Here is a 17117-nt window from a genome sequence, read left to right on the forward strand (position 1 = left end):
CCACTGAGGTGTGGAAATCGCGATCTAATCAATACATCTTTCAACTGGTCCACAAGTCTGGTGCCTTGAAAACGTTTGAGGAACTACAGCGTGATAATGGATGGAAACCCACTGACTGGCTTTCTTACCTCCAATTATCTTCTTACATGACCACATTGCCGAGAATATCCCTCACTGATCGATGCATGGAGTCCCTCTCCGAAGCGCTGAGCTTATCGGCTCAGGCACATATCCCATTGAGATTTCATCATCGTCACCTACAGGAGCAATTGGGGGAACCAGACTACGAATCAATTGCTTTACGATGGTCTCAGGATCTCCCTTGTGTGGTGACTGCAACTATGATTCGCAGGGGGACTTTTCGGACAGCCCGTGTGACCCATAATGTTATCTTGTTTGAACTTAATTACAAATTTTTACACAGGCTTTACAGATCCACTGCATATCAGTTTCGAGCTAAAATGTGTGCGACTGACCAATGTCTCAAATGTTCTCATTCGCCCTCTACATTGGGGCATCAGTTCTGGACCTGTACTCGGATTGCTGCATTTTGGCATCAGCTTAATATACATATTCAAACTCTGTGGAATTACAACTTTGTCCTGGATCCGGTGATGCTGTTTGCATTGGATCATGTTCCCTTGTCAGCTCCAAAGGGATTTCGCAGCTTTCTGTCAAGAGCGGTGTTACTGGGGAAGAAAGCAATTTTGCTGTGCTGGATTTCCACGGATTCCCCGACACTTTCCTGTTGGAGAACATTGATGATTCACCAAGCATCGATGGAGAGGCTCTGTTTTCCTTCATTGGACTCTGTGCAGGGACGGTTATTTAGTCTGTGCTGGACACCTTTTTGGGAAACTTTAACGCCAAGGGCACGTAGCCATTTATTGAATGTTTGAGTGTTTTTGCTGTGATAACACTGGATTGGAATTTGTGTTTTTATGGTATAGCCAAGGGATCGGGAGTGGGTAGGGATGGGGGGGGAGGGAGGGGTAGACCTGATGCGGGGTGAAGTTGGGAAGTGTATTGGTACATGCTATCTTGTGTTGTACATCTTGCATTTTGGAATGTTTCACTTATTTGAAAAATTTAATAAAATACATTTTGGAAAAAAAAAAACGACTAAGACTCATCCAGAACACCGCTGTCTGCCTCATCTATGGGCTCAAAAAGTCAGATCACATCAGTCCTTTCTACAGAAAACTTCATTGGCTACCGTTTGAAGCAAGGGTCATCTTCAAATTCGCCTGCCTCTGCTTCAAAACCCTAACTGGCTCAGCCCCGATATACCTATCACGCCACTTCATCCCAGGCTCTAACCGTACACGCAATGCCTACCTGTTTGCCTACCCCTCCCCAAAAGGATGCATCTACAAAAGATTCTTCGACAAAACCCTCTCTTTCCAAGCTGGCAATTGGAATGACTGCTTGACCACCCTCATCTCTCTTGCCCCAACTTATCTATCCTTCAGGAAATCTCTCAAATCATACCTCTTTGATAAATTCCTCTAACTCCCGCTCTCCCAACCAAACTACTAATTTCAACCTCGCCTTCCTCCCTACCCTTCCTCCCCCTCTTCCCCGGTTATTTTTCCTTTCCCCTTTCTGCACTCCCCTTGCTACAGTATTGGATCATTTTGTAATTGCCACTGGTTTATACCATACACTTGATAACTAATTCTCTATACCTTCATTGCATATGTACAGTTCTCTTCTGTAAACTACTCTGAACTGTTTTCTGATATTCTGTAATTTCGCTGTATATGTACAGTCTCTTCCCCTGTAAACCGCTCTGAACTGTTTTGTGGTATTGCGGTATACAAAAATAAAGTTATTATTATTTAGTTTAGTTAGACTAACACATTAAACTGATTTTACTTGTACCTATGTGTGCATGTAAAATTGCCTAAATGTGCGCCAACACATACAACTCTAACAATTATCTATTAGATTAAAAATAAAATAAAATAAAACATGATCAGGACTGTGGTACTTATAGCAGAAAATGAGGAAGCTCAATCTGTATACTTTGGAGGAAAGGCAGGAGAGGGGAGATATGATAGAGACATTTAAATACCTACCGAATGAAAATGTGTATGAGTCGAGTCTCTTTCCTTTAAAAGGAAACCCTGCAATGCAAGGGCATAGAATGAAGTTAAGAGGTGATAGGCTCCGGAGTAATCTAAGGAAATACTTTTTTACAGAAAGGGTGGTAGATGCATGGAACAGTCTCCCGGAAGAGGTGGTGAGACAGAAACTGTGTCTGAATTCAAAAGGGCCTGGGATAGGCACGTGGGATTTCTCGGAGAGGGAAAGAGATAATGGTTACTGTGGATGGGCAAACTAGATGGGCCATTTGGCCTTTATCTGTCATCATGTTTCTATAACCACAAAAGTTCTATGACATCACAATGCAGGTGTAAAGAGCCTTAGCCTATAGGAAGAGGAGATGCAAATGTTAAGAGCTTTAGCCAATAGGAAGAGGAGGAGATAATGGTTACTGCAGATGGGCAGACCAGATGGGCCATTTGGCCTTTATCTGCCATCATGTTTCTATGTTTCAAAAACAGGTTCTACATCTACACTGCAAGAAACTTGTGGCAAAAATAAGCACACTAAGGGGGGAATTCAAAGGGCACTAACCGATTTACTACGCGCTAAATGCTAAGACACCCACAGGAATATAATGCAGTCTTGTCAAGTGGGTATGTATAGAGTGAGCTCTTGGGCCTGGCACCAATTTTCCTCCCCCTTTTCGGGAGGCTACAAGCAGTTAGATTACTCCCTCCTACAAATGACTTTATTCCAGCTTGTACTCATCACAGGATTAAGTTTGCAGAGTCAGTGAAATGGCAGCAAAAGCACTCAAAAGGAGAGAGAGAGAGAGAGGCCTCATGGTACGGACTCTAAGATAGCAGAGACCCACTTGGGAGGCCCGCTCTCAGTAAGTTCAGCATGGATGTCAGAGATAACGAAGGTTCGGACTGCGATTCAGGACTCTTTGAATGAACAATTGCAGCATATCTCCAACAAGATGGATGTCATCGAGGCGTCGATGAGCCAGATGTGTACGGAGTTTGGCACCTACCAACAACAGGTCTCTGATCTGGAAGACTGGAACTGCCAGCTTCAGGACATGCAAAGCACAATGCAGACCAAAGTTCAGCAGCTTGAATCCAAGCTCAAGTGAACAGATCCCATGTGTGCTTTCACGTTCAGATTTGCATGTTTGTTTGTGTTTTTCTCCCAGCATGTGCTTTCGCTTCTGAAATAAATCAAAACTGGCAGATTTTAAGAAGAAAAAAAAAATTAGAAATCCTCTCTTCCAAACACGTTATTTTTCCAGGGGTATGGGCACAGTTTGCTTGTTCAATGTTCTTTAAGTGACTTCATTAACAACCATTTGACTATATTCCAATACAATTTATGCTAACCTTTGATGTGGCCGTTTCCTGCACTGCAGCTCCCTGAACATTCTGTGCAAATTAAGATCAGCGCTTATCTGCTCTAGTGCTGGTGTCAAGATGGATAAAAATCAATGGATAAAAAAAAATAAAAACGAGAAAATTGGATTTTTTTTAATTTAAATAGTTTTTTTTAATAAAATGCTTTTTTGAGGGGAAAAAAAATCTATCTAAAAAGATAGTTTTCTATTTAAGATACATTATAGTCCAAAGTTATTCATCGTGAAAAAAAGGATTAGTTTTTAATTATGTAGCATGAAGCTATATATTCATGCAGGGTCAGATTCTGTAAATGGTGTTGAAGAGCTGGATGCTAAAGCCCTTCACAGCAAGGGCCACCAGTGCCCTGTTATAGTTTTTCAAATCCAAACAGTTTATTGTAATCAATAAAAATCAATGCAGTCAAATAATATACAAAAACAAGAACTAATTTGGTGATTTCTCATTGTCTAGACAAAAGGCGCGGAGGCCACATGTCAACCACGCTTAGCCGAATGGCACTCATCAAAACTTATGCAACTGGTAACTTAGGCCAGGGTTTTACTGGCCTACATGGCAGGCGCCTAAGTTCTTTAGAGCAGTGTTCTTCAACCTTTTTACACCTATGGACCGGCAGAAATAGAAGAATTATTTTATGGACCGGCATCGGGCTAAGTCATGGGCCAGACCCTGCCCATCTTTACCCAATCTCCACCCCAGACCCTGCCTCCATAGTCCTAATTGTATTTTTTCCATTCATATATACAAACAATATAATCTTATTAACAACACATCGATCGCAGTTAAAGAACACAGTTTTGGGCCTGATGCACATGCTGGACCTGTGGACCGGCAGGAAATTTTTGTGGACCGGCACCGGTCCATGGTCCGGTGGTTGAAGAACACTGCTTTAGAGAATCAGGCCTAGCAGTGCCTATGTCTGTCTCCACCCCAAACACACCCACATCTGTCTACCTTTTACAGAATCGGGGAGGCACCTATCAGAAAATTTTAAAAAAAACTTATTTTCCAATTATGAACTTGTTAAAGCTCATAATTGAATCCATTAAGGTGGTTTGGGGAATTAAGGTAGGTACCTAAATCTTATAGAATCTGGACCGCAATGTTTACATTTTTGGAAAGTAAATTCCATTAATTAATTCATAATGTTATAGCCAATTTTTCTATCTACATTATCACAGATGCTTGTTTTTGCATTTCTCAAAACTGAATTTTTGTCTGCAGAGATAACATGCTTCTACACAGCAAAAAAGTTATAAAGTATACAAAGCTGAGAAAAAGACCTTAGCTCCATTGTTTCTTGCTGATATAATCAAAGGATGAATTCTGTAGAAAAGCATGATTTAAATCAAATCGACCCTGGCTGGCATTAAGTTCTGAGCATACTGAAGCAAAAGCCCAAAGGTTCTGAGCACCAGCCCACAAGAGAGCCATTTTAATAAGGACTTAACAAGTCTAGCGCATTTAGGTTCCCAAGTCAATGCAGATGTGGTTAGATATCCTCAGAGACAGGACCTTTGTGAGAATAATTTAAAAAAAAAAATCATGATTACCAGCTTTTTATGCTTACCCAAACTGTGCACAAATAACAAAAGAATAGCATTAAGATTTGTCACCATTTTGTATCTAGTCAAAAGGACAAGTACGATATAGATTATTCTTCTTACTAAAACAAGGCAAAAGAGTCCAGACATACCAGCCTGATGCACAATCCACCATTCAGCAAATTTGGTGTCACTGAATGTAAGGATTCCCTTCCTTAACTGTGGAGACAAGGCCATTCACTGCTCTATGGGGCGGTGAATGGCCTTGTCCCCATAGCCACAATGAAAACTACCCCACTCCCCACCGTTTCGGCGGGTTACTCGCAGCTAACCGCGGGTAACAGTCACCATGTCATTCTCTATGTAGGAGTCTATTGCCACTGGAAATACTGCTCAGTGAAATCAAATGAAGCCACAACTGTGTTCTTAAATATGAGTCGCACTTAAGTCGGGCGCCTGTAAATTGGGGACAGCCTGTACTCTGAAAAAATATAATAAAGAGCAACACATTCCTCAAATTATTTTCATTGTAATAACACTATACATTATAAGCTGACCAGAACTTATACTTAAAAGCAATCACTGCAGATTCCTCTCTCACTGAAACTTGCTTCTACATATCCCAAATTTGATTAAAAACCGCTATACCTTCATCAGACCCAACTGAACTTGGAAATTTTTTAGAATCGCCCAAATAGTATCCAAACCAGAATACTGTATATATAATAATTTTAAATAATGCAAGACCATAATTTTACCTCCAAGCAAAATAGCCTGCACACATAGGGACCAGTACTTTTACAATAACTGAAATTGAACCACATCTGGTGTGACAACTGATGTCCTATCTCCACAGAGAGGCTACTTCCGACCTAAGGAGCTTATCTCATACTTACAGACTTAAATCCTTGCTAAACTTTTGTATCAAAAGCAATTATTTGGCGCAATATCACATAAGGCAGTGGTCTTCACTAATTTTTAAGTTGAGGCCACTTTGGGTCCAAATGAGCTGATGGAGAGCCATCAGATATCTTCCCATGTGGAACCACAACGCTGCTTGCCAGTAGGCCTCAATAACATCATCCCCCAGCAGTCTGCCTTTAAAGTTTTCACTGAGGGTATTCTCAAGGAGATAGGCATCACCAAATATGTTCTCTTTGTCTATTGAAAAATGATTTGTCTTGAAGCATGGAGCGCCTTGCCCATACAAGTCTTCCTTTCTGCTGCAAGCTTGAGTAAAGAGGTGGCGAGAGCCACTCCAGAGATCTTCAGGGGCCACCGTTGGCCCTTGGACCTTACATTGAAGAACATTGCTACAAGGGATTGTAAGGTAGTCTTGGGGGGGGGAAGCTTCTCTTTTTGCTGTCCCTTTTTTATGTGTGTAATCATGATCTCGCATATAGTATTTTATAGTGTAGTCAGGGCAGGAGTGATCCCCCAGTTGCTCTTACCTATATCAACTCTACTCTCAAAATGGTGCAGTCTCATGAGACTGCCACTAGAGATAATGGCAACCATTTTGGGAGTGGAGTCAGCATGGACAGGAATGACTGGGGTACACAAAGTAAAGAATGGAATTGTGCTAATAAAGACTGGTGAACACAAAATGTAATATAAATGTCCTTTTATTCATTCAATGATTTAAATGGCTTTATCCATCCAATGAACTCAATGACTTATCCAATAAACTCAATGACTCAACATGTATATGTTTTGGCCTAAACAGGCCTGCTTCAGGAGTCTTTGAGAATCTTCTAAACCAGTGTTCTTCAACCACAGATCCATGGACTAGTGCCAGTCCGCAGAAATTCCCTGCCGGTCTGCAGGGCCAGCACGTGCATCAGGCTCCAGACAGTGCTCTTCAGCCGCCGGTCCATGGTGTGATCAATGCAGCGTTGTCTTTGAGCAGGCTCCCGCTTCCTCAGTGCTGCAGTGCACAAAGCCGTGGGCAGAGGCTCCTACGCATTAGAGAGCTGCACGGGAACGGGGACGACGGGAATCCCGCGGGACCCGCGGGCATCCCGCGGGTTCCCCCTTTGGGTCACGGGGATCCCGTGGGGACGCCCCTAGGGTCGCGGGGATCCCGTGGGGACGCCCCCTAGGGTCGCGGGGATCCCGTGGGGACGCCTCCGAGGGTCGCGGGGTTCCTGCGGGGCTGGATGTACTCAGTCGCGCGGCTCTTCTCCCTACCTTCTCTGCTTGCAGCACAGAGCCGAACGGAAGTCTTCCCGACGTCAGCGCTGACGTCGGAGGGGAGGGAGGGCTTAAACAAAGCTGGATGTACTCAGTCGCGCGGCTCTTCTCCCTACCTTCTCTGCTTGCAGCACAGAGCCGAACGGAAGTCTTCCCGACGTCAGCGCTGACGTCGGAGGGGAGGGAGGGCTTAAACAAAGCCCTCCCTCCCTCCGACGTCAGCGCTGACGTCAGGAAGACTTCCGTTTGGCTCTGTGCTGCAGGCAGTGCAGGTAAGGAGGAGAGTAGCCTCGCGGTTCGAGTGGCTACCAAGGGAGGGGGCGGTCCGCCCCGCCACACCCCGCCCCGGTTGCAGCACAGCCGGCCAGGTCCCCTTACTTTTGTGGCACTTCCCCGACCGACAACAGCCCCGGTCCGACAATCCTCCCTGCCCTGTAGCCGCGAATCTAAATTATCTTCTTACAGCAGCTGTAATAAGGTAATTTAGATTCGCAGTTAAGGGCAGGGAGGTTTGTCGGACCGGGGCTGTTGTCAGTCGGTCGGGGAAGTGCCACAAAAGTAAGGGGACCTGGCCGGCTGTACTGCACCCGGGGCGGTAGAGAAGGAGTGGGGAGAAGGACGCTGAAAGGCCATGGGGAAGACGGGAGGAGGGGGGGAAGGACTCTGAAAGCACTTGAAGACAGAGGAGGGAGAAGGACGCTGAAAGCACATGGGGAATACAAAGGGGTGGAGAAGGACGCTGAAAGGCCATGGGAAGGGCGGGGGGGGAAGTGTGAAGGAATCTGAAAGCACTTGTGGAAGACAGAGGGGGGAGAAGGATGCTGAAAGCACATGGGGAAGACAAAGGGGTGGAGAAGGACGCTGAAAGGACATGGGGAAGACAAAGGGGTGGAGAAGGACGCTGAAAGGCCATGGGAAGGGCGGGGGGGGGAAGGACTCTGAAAGCACTTGTGGAAGACAGAGGGGGAGAAGGATGCTGAAAGCACATGGGGAAGACAAAGGGGTGGAGAAGGACGCTGAAAGGACATGGGGAAGACGGGGGGGTGGGTGGAGAAGGACGCTGAAAGGCCATGGGGAAGACAGAGAGGGAGAAGGACGCTGAAAGGACATGGGGAAGCAGAGGGGGGAGAAGGACACTGAAAGCACATGTGGAAGACAGAGGGGGGAGAAGGACGCTGACAGGACATGGGGAAGATGGGGGGGAGAAGGACGCTGAAAGGAAATGGGGAAGAGAGAGTAGGGAGAAGACACTGGCAGGGAAGAAGACAGATGCCAGACTATGGGGGAGCGGAGAGAAGAAGATGGGTGCCAGACCAATTTGGAAGGGGGAAGAAAGGGAGAGGCACAGTAACAGAGCAAATGGAAGATGCAGAAGGAAGAGAGACAGTGGATGGAAGGAATTGAATGAGAACATGAGGAAAGCAGAAACCAGGCAACAAAGGTAGGAAAAGAATTATATTTCTTTTTTTTTATTTTGCTTCAGGATAAAGTAGTATATTAGTTGTGTTGATAAAAATTTATAAACATTAGAGGCTCTGGTAGAAACCCATTTGCAAAGTATGTATTCTTCCCAATTAATATTTTCAAATTAATAAAGTCTTTTTGCTTATTTGTAAATGGGTTTCTACCAGAGCCTTTAATTCAGTAGCATAATTAAATGAAATAACTATTTCTGAAGTTTATATGGACGGGCGGGGACGGAGGGGATTCCTCGCGGGGACGGGTGGGGACGGAGGGGATTCCTCGCGGGGACGGGTGGGGACGGAGGGATTCCTCACGGGGACGGGTGGGGACGGAGGGATTCCTCACGGGGACGGGTGGGACTTTGGCGGGGACGGGTAGGGACGGGTGGGATTTCTGTCCCCGCGCAACTCTCTACTACGCATGTCCTGCGCCTGAACCAGAAGCCTTCTCTCCGACGTTGCAACATCAGAGGGAAGGCTTTCAGATGAAGCGCAGGGCGCACAAGGCGCTGCTGCCCACGGCTTTGTGCACTGCAGCACTGAAGAAGGAGCCGGCCCGAAGATAACACCGGGGGGGGCAGGCCAGAAGGCAAGGCACAGCATGGAGGGAGGGAGACAACAACGGTAGGGGGAATGATTTTATTTTTTAATTTAGTGATTGATTTACATCTGCTGTCTATTCAAGAAGAAATGCATTTTTTTCTTTTCCTCTAGGGTAGTACTGCATGCAGAGCCTTGCATCTTAGGGTTTGTTTGTATATATTAGTACTTTTAGTTTTTGGTCCAGTATTTGCATGGGGTTATCTGTGTTCTGGTAGGAATGAATATGAGAAGTATACAGTGTGCTTTGTGTAGTTTAATTTTGTGGTTAACCATTATGTGTTGTTGATACGATTAAATTGTGTGTGTGTATATATGAAAAATGAATGGGAAAAATGGTGTTGCAATTAGTACTATTATGGGGGCGGGGTCTGGGGCAGAGATTGGGTGGCGATAGGCAGGGTCTGGCCCATGACTTAGCCAGTGTTCTTCAACTGCTAGTCCACAAAATAATTATTTAATTTCCACTGGTCCACAGGTGTCAAAAGGTTGAAGAACACTGTTCTAAACAATGACAAATGATGTTGCAGATAATGTTTGAGTTCACAAATCAATGTTGCGGTACGGAATTACTGCAAAGAGAGCTTGAAGCCAACAAACTTTTAGGCGTTCTGGAGTCAAAAAAGAGGGATCACACCTGCTCTGATTATACACCTAGACTGCCACGGATTGTAAGATAGGCCTGAGGGGAGCACCTACTGATGGGGAAAAAAGAAAAGGCAACTCCTGTTTGGAGGGGAAGAATGACAAACATTACAAAATGCAAGCTTTCAGCTTCCACCAAAAACTGGACAAAACTGAAATTAGGCAGAAAAAGGATTCTGGGTCAGTTTCAGCACCATAACCAAAACTGAAATTCAGTCAGCCTTTAGTGTAATTTATACATGCAATTACAAGCTCCACTCTTGTACACAATGTACACCATGTCAATACCGGTCATAATTTTATAACAGGTCATACCTAGGAGAAAGTGAATTTATAAAATAACCTCTCCCCAAGAAGTCTACAGCCTAACACTTTCTGATCCCTCATTCAGCCCCTCCAATTCCATACTATTTTTGGAAAGCACTTTATGATTCACTTGCATTTTCTGACACATTTTTTTTAGCTCATGCCACTTTTCAGAACTAATGGACAGAGTACAAAACCCCCAAACTAATAAAGAAATATACTAAAGCAAATAAAGGTACTTTTGTTTATTAGCTTATATTATCATGAATTCATCTAAATTATCATGACACACTGGTAAATTAAAAAATTTGTTATAGGTATTTGTACTTGTAAACCTGAAACTAGTGTCGCTCTAGTCCAGTGGTCTCAAACTCGCGGCCCGCAAGGTACTATTTTGAGGCCCTCGATATGTTTATCATAATCACAAAAGTCAAATAAAACAGTTTCTCGATCATATGTCTCTTTAGCTATAAATGACAATATTATTATTAAGACAACCAAAAGGAAAGATTTATAAACTATAAAGAGTTTTTTTTTACCTCATGAAAAATTGTCATTTCTTTAATAAGACATTAACTATTTTTTTCTGAGGCCCTCCAAGAACCTACAAATCCAAAATGTGGCCCTGCAAAGGGTTTGAGTTTGAGACCACTGCTCTAGTCTGTTTGATAAACTGAAACCACAGACATGTTTTCCTGGCTGGTAGTGCCAGTATTGGGTCACCCGAGGTCATCAACCTTATCTCATTTGTTTTAAACTGCTGCCAATTATTTCCTTTGGACCCAACAGCAGGTTGAGAGGAAAGTGGAGGAGGCACTGTTGACCCTAGCATCTCTCTAAACGGAGAAAAAAAATTAGTTTAATATATTTTAGAAATTCAGCTTTTACGCTAAAGTACCAATAACACCCCACTCCCCCCCAAGCTGCGTGCAATAAAGACCCTTCATGGAGGGAGGGGCCCCAGAATAACGCCATCTGAAAACTTAACGTAAACGAACCTCATCCGTCCGTACTTTCACGGCGGCCTGACTAAACCCCACCAGACTCTGATGGGGGGGGGGGAGGTAAGCACAAACCCCAGGAGCCAACTCTTCAAAGCGATCGAGCGCTTTAAACACACCGAATGAGTCAGTGGGAGTGTTCAAGCACCTATATAGCTAGAAGCTATAGGTAGACAGTACTAATGAAGCCCGCGAGGATCACAAAGCCACCTACGCTTTTATAAAAAGCCGACGGTGGAGATGAGCTGGTTAAAGAAACGAACGAGGCACAAGAGCGGGTACAACCCGGAGGCAAACGGAAACCTCCCATCCTTCTAAATGTCAAGGGCAGGCCATAGGACAGCAGCCGCAGCGCGCTCACAACCTATTTGTTGAAATGTGTGTGGGGGGGGGAAACAAAGCCAAAATAGAAGTCGCAGCTCGCCTTACCCAGAACGGCTCGGCCCTATCTGTGTCGCAGAACGCCTCCATCCCCGCCACCTTGTCCTCACGCGCCGGTTTCACGCCGTAGAGCCGAGCGGCCACCACCGGCGCGTGCTGCCCCACGCTTTTGCGACCGCGCGGATCCCCAGGCCAGCGAGCCCGCCGATTGGTCGTCGCTCGCCGGCCGCTTGGTGACGTAATGTCTTCACGTCGGGTCTTCTCTGCCGAGTTCCGTGACTGCTGCGCCACCACGACGTCATAGGTGGTATTCCCCTAACAACGATAGAAACGGAGGTGCTGGAGGTACTGTCAATCAATTTGAATTAAAGACGATTTTTGTGTGTGTGTGTTCCACTACATCTTAAACGATTTTCAACGAGGGTTTCCGAACTCCTGTAATACTTATAATTAATATTTATTATTATTACCTAGATGTACAGGTTAATAAAGTGGTGTACCTAGCGTATTTGGCACTCTGGGCCGATCATTTTTAACACAGCCCCTCCCCCTATGAAAAATTGATTTTTAGTATTCATCCACCAGTCACACAACATGTGCCTATGGAAAATCAGCATCTTAAAATATTACAGTGAGCCCTAGGACATCTGTGTAAATCTTTATTGATTTTCAAACGTTAACTGTGCAATACAATGAATTAAACATAAACACTACACAGAACGCACTTTTAAATACACAATTAATTAATAAAACAATCATTTTCTCTCTCCCCCCATAACTAATACAAGAAGTACATATTTAATTTGAATAATATAGATAAGTATAGCAAACCATGATACATTCCCCTCCCTCCACCCACCCACCCACCCTGGATGTGTAAGGAAATCAAATCAAATAAAAGGAAAGGTACATGACAGTTATTGTGATTCAATAAATGCAGTCAATGGACTCCACACCATTTTAAATGCGTTACTATATCCCAAACATTCCACATTCATTCTTTCATACTTGTAACTGGAACATAAGTTTGCCCACCAGAAAGTGTAATTCAGTCTATCAAAACTCTTCCAGTTATGTGTAACCATCTGGATGGTTATTCCCGTCATTATCAAGAAAAGCTGGCTTTTATGTCTATCCAACCCTAGGACATCAATATACCCAGATTAGCACAGATAAACCTGCACAGTCAATGCTAACAAAAAACAAACAAACCATGTCTTTTTTCGTTCACAGAGAAAACACAGATACACCCTCTGTATGGAATAATTCAGAGGTGTCAAACTCAATCACATTATGGGGCTGAAATCCAAAACACAGGCTAAGTGTGGCCAGACTCCGCCCAATCTCCACCCAGACCCTGCCCCCATAATAGTACTAATTGTAACACCATTTTTTCCATTCATTTTTCATTTCTCCCAAGTATTCAAGGGAGAAATAGAGGAGAGCCTCATCACAGTGGAGGTGGATCTGGACCAGATATACTATCAGACTGACAAACTAAAAAGTGGCAAATCCCCTAGCCCAGATGGAATTCACCCAAGAGTATTAAAGGAGTAAAGGTAGAAATCGGAGAACTACTGCAATCCCTTGCTAACATGTCAATTAGGACCGGACAGATACCAGAGGACTGGAAGATAGCAAACGTCATCCCAATCTTCAAAAAAGGATCAAGAGGAGAACCGGGAAACTATATACCTGTGAGTCTCACATCGGTCCCTGGGAAAATGGTCAAGACTTTGATTAAAGATAGCATAATCCAGCATCTGGATACCCATGACCTGTTGAGAGGTAGCCAGCACGGATTCAGGAAAGGGAAGTCATGCTTGACGAAACTACTTCAATTTTTTGAAACGGTGAACAAACATGTCGATAGCGGAGTACTGGTGGACATAATATACTTGGACTTCCAGAAAGCGTTCAACAAAGTACCACATGAGAGACTTCTCAGAAAACTACAAAGTCATGGAATAGAAGGGGATATACTAAGATGGATAGGAAATTGGCTGGAATACAGAAAACAAAGAGTAGGCATAAATGGGGAGTACTCAGACTGGAAGCAAGTAACTAGCGGCGTGCCTCAGGGCTCGGTTCTTGGGCCTATCTTATTCAATATCTTTGAAATGACCTGGATGAAGAAACAACCAGTCTCATCACCAAGTTTGCAGATGACACAAAGCTTTGCCGGGCAATCATCACAAAAAGACAATGAGGAACTCCAGAGAGATTTGAACCAACTTGAGAGATGGACAGAAAATTGGCAGATGAGTTTTAATGTAGAAAAATGCAAAGTGATGCACCTGGGCAGGAAAAACAAGGAGCATAAGTATAAACTGCTAGGTATAACATTGGGGAAGAGCGAACAGGAAAAGGACCTGGGGGTACTGATAGATAGGAATCTGAAGCCGTCGGCTCAGTGCACGGCGGCGGCAAAGAAAGCTAACAGGATGTTGGGCATGATAAAGAAGGGATTCACGAGTACATCAAAAGAGGTCATAATGCCGCTTTATAGAGCAATGGTCAGACCACACTTGGAATACTGGTCTCCGTACCTGAAGAAGGATATAACACTGCTGGAGAGGGTGCAGAGGCGAGCGACGAAGCTAGTAAAAGGTATGGAGAACTTGAGCTACAAAGAACGCCTCAGAAATTTGGGATTATGCACCCTTGAGAAGAGAAAACTGAGAGGGATCTAATAGATACTTTTAAAATATTAAAAGGAATCAACAAAATGGAGCAAGCTCACTCACCGACAAGGGGAAAGGATGGAGAGCAAGAAACAGCGTTATTCACTTTGTCAAATGTGACTCGGACAAGAGGTCATGGACTGAAGCTGAGAGGGGTCACGGCCACGACAAATGTCAGAAAGTTCTGCTTCGCACAGCGGGTGGTGAACGCCTGGAACTCTCTCCCAGAAGATGTGGTGGAGGAAACCACCATTTTAGGATTTAAGGTAAAATTGGACGCACATTTTCTTGCGGGACACATTGAGGGATACAAATGATTAATGTATTCGCCCAGGTACGCCTGGCTGAGCCTCGCGTGTGCGGACCACCGGACTGGATGGACCCCAGGTCTGATCCGGTGCAGGCATTTCTTATGTTCTTATATACACACACAATATAATTTTACTAACAACACATAATGGTTAACCACAAAATTAAACTACACAAAGCACACTGTATGCTTCTCAACATTTATTCCTACCAGAACACAGATAACCACTATGCAAATACGGGACCAAAAACTAAAGTACTAATATATACAAATGAAACCCTAAGATGCAAGACTCTGCATTCAGTACAATCCCAGAGAAAAAGAAACAAATGCATTTCTTCCTGAACAGTGCAAAATACAGACAGCAGATGTAAATTCTCAAAATTGACACATTTCAATCACTAAATTCAAAATAAAATCATTCCCCCTACCTTTGTTGTCTCCCTCCCTCCATGTTGTGCCTCAACTAGGTACCTCCCTTTGGCGGGTGTTTTACTTTCTGGCGAGCTCCCGCCTGGCTGTTTTATGAGGCCCACGGTGCGATGCCCTCGGTGTTATCTTCTGGCCAACTCCCTCCTCCTCAATGCCGCAGTGTGCACAAAGCCACGGGCAGCGGTGGCTCCTCGCGTGTCCGCCTGAACCAGAAGTCTTCTCTCTAACGTTACAACATCAGAAGGAATGCTTCTGGATGAGGCGCAAGGAGCTGCCGCTGCCCGCAGCTTTGTGCACAATTCCATTAGGATATTGATGCATGCCCATCGTTTCAACTACATAACTCCCCTTCTGAAGAAACAGCATTGACTTCCAATTAAATATCGTATCAAACACAAATTACTGACCTTAGCTTTTAAGATGTTGCACTCTGGTCTTTCTTCCTATCTGGCTTCTTTTCTTATTCCCTACAGACCTATACGCTCTCTCCACTCTGTAACAGCACCCCAACTAACATCATTGTGGAATTCTCTCCCATTGGAATTTCGTTCCAAGCTATTCTACTCAAAATTTCATGTGCTCCCTAAGACTCACCTTTATATGCAGGCGTCTGCCCCGGATGGTTGAGTTTATTCCTTGTGGTCTAATGTTGGATTGGTCTTCTTTTTTTCTTTCTCTCTCCCTTCGATACTTTTCTGTCATTGATAAGCACAAGGGGTCTTCAAGTTCCGAGCAATCAAAAAGCACATTTAATGAAGGACCCAACATGTTCCATGTTTTGGCATGTCAGCTGCATCAGGGGTCATTCAATGCATAAAGATTAGCCAAACAACATCTAATATTGAGGTGCTCAATAAGCAGAATCCTTGGTGTAGCAAGAATAATAACTTTGAATAATTATGTGTCATTTGCAAATCGGATCACTTCACTCGTCACTTTTATCTCTAGATCATTTATTAATAATTTGATCGCCACAGGAATCAATACAGTCCCTTGGGGAACTCCACTGACCCATTTCCATATGGAGCAATATCAAAGGCCTTGCTCAGATCTAACACATCCAGCATATGACTTTGATCAAGTTCTTTGCCCACCAAGTCAAAGAAATTGATCAGATTTGTTTAATATGATCTTTCTTTAGTAAAAAAAAACAAACAAAAAAAAAAAAACCATGTCTCAGAATTTGCAATCCCTCCACTTCAAAATCACTGAGCTCTGGAACAACCTTACCTCCTCTCTTCGGAACTTGAGCTCTCTCCAAGTTTTCCGCAAACATCTGAAAACCTGGCTTTTCTCAAAAAATGTAAAATCTCCCTCCAACTTAGGAATCAAGGAAACTCTTATATCTTGGCATCCCAAGTCCTCTAAATTTTCTTCACACTTCTACCTCTAACCCTATGTTGTAGTTCCTTCCTATTTCTCCTACTGTAAACCGCGTTGAGCTCTACGAACGTGGAGATGATGCGGTATACAAACCTAAGGATTAGATTAGATTAGATTCTAGAAAGTTCATTATTCTTTCCTTTAGCAGCTTCTCTGTTACTTTTCCCACCACTGAAATAAAATGTACCAGCCTGTAGTTTTCCATCTCTTCTCTGTGATCACTTTTTTGAACAGGGGCTATATCAGCACTTTTCCAATCCCATGGAATCTCTCCCTTCTCGAGGATCTGTTAAATACATCAGTAGAACCTCTCAGAACTCTCTCACTATCTTAAGATGTATCTCAACTGGCTTCATGGTTTTGTCTACTTTTAGGTTTTGCAAGTTGTTCATAAACACTGTCTTCTGTGAATGGTGTAGTATCTACTTCATTCCCACATGTGCCTTTTAGGGGCATTTTCAAAACATCAAAGTGTCCAAAAATCAGCACATGGATATTTTTCTCTGCAAAATATCCAAATTCCAATAATTGAAACAAAGAACTTAGATGTTTTGCGGGATGTTTGCCCTCCAAAACGTCACTCAGAAAGGGGCATGTTAGAGGCATGTTTTGGGTGGGATTTGGGCAGGCTGTGGACAGGTTAGACTTGGACATTTTGCAGCAATAATTAAACCTTTTACAGGATGTCGTAGATGGAACTTAAATGTTCCA

At 43.8% G+C, this 17117-nt stretch overlaps 1 protein-coding gene across 2 annotated transcripts in view; it reads right to left on the minus strand.

The window, feature by feature from the left end:
- The window catches only part of LOC117369099 (multidrug resistance-associated protein 1-like), a 201235-nt gene extending 189407 nt beyond the window's left edge, over positions 1–11828 (minus strand). The window contains exon 1 of one of the 2 annotated variants that reach the window (XM_033963097.1): positions 11646–11828. In XM_033963097.1, the coding sequence (XP_033818988.1) occupies positions 11646–11687 (42 nt within the window). In that variant the 5' untranslated portion in view covers positions 11688–11828. Of the gene's footprint in view, positions 1–11430; positions 11550–11645 lie in introns of those variants that run through there. The other variant, XM_033963096.1, reaches the window with a different exon arrangement.
- Positions 11829–17117: the final 5289 nt, after the last annotated feature.

Source organism: Geotrypetes seraphini, chromosome 11 (assembly GCF_902459505.1).
Source record: "Geotrypetes seraphini chromosome 11, aGeoSer1.1, whole genome shotgun sequence".
NCBI lineage: Eukaryota > Metazoa > Chordata > Amphibia > Gymnophiona > Dermophiidae > Geotrypetes > Geotrypetes seraphini.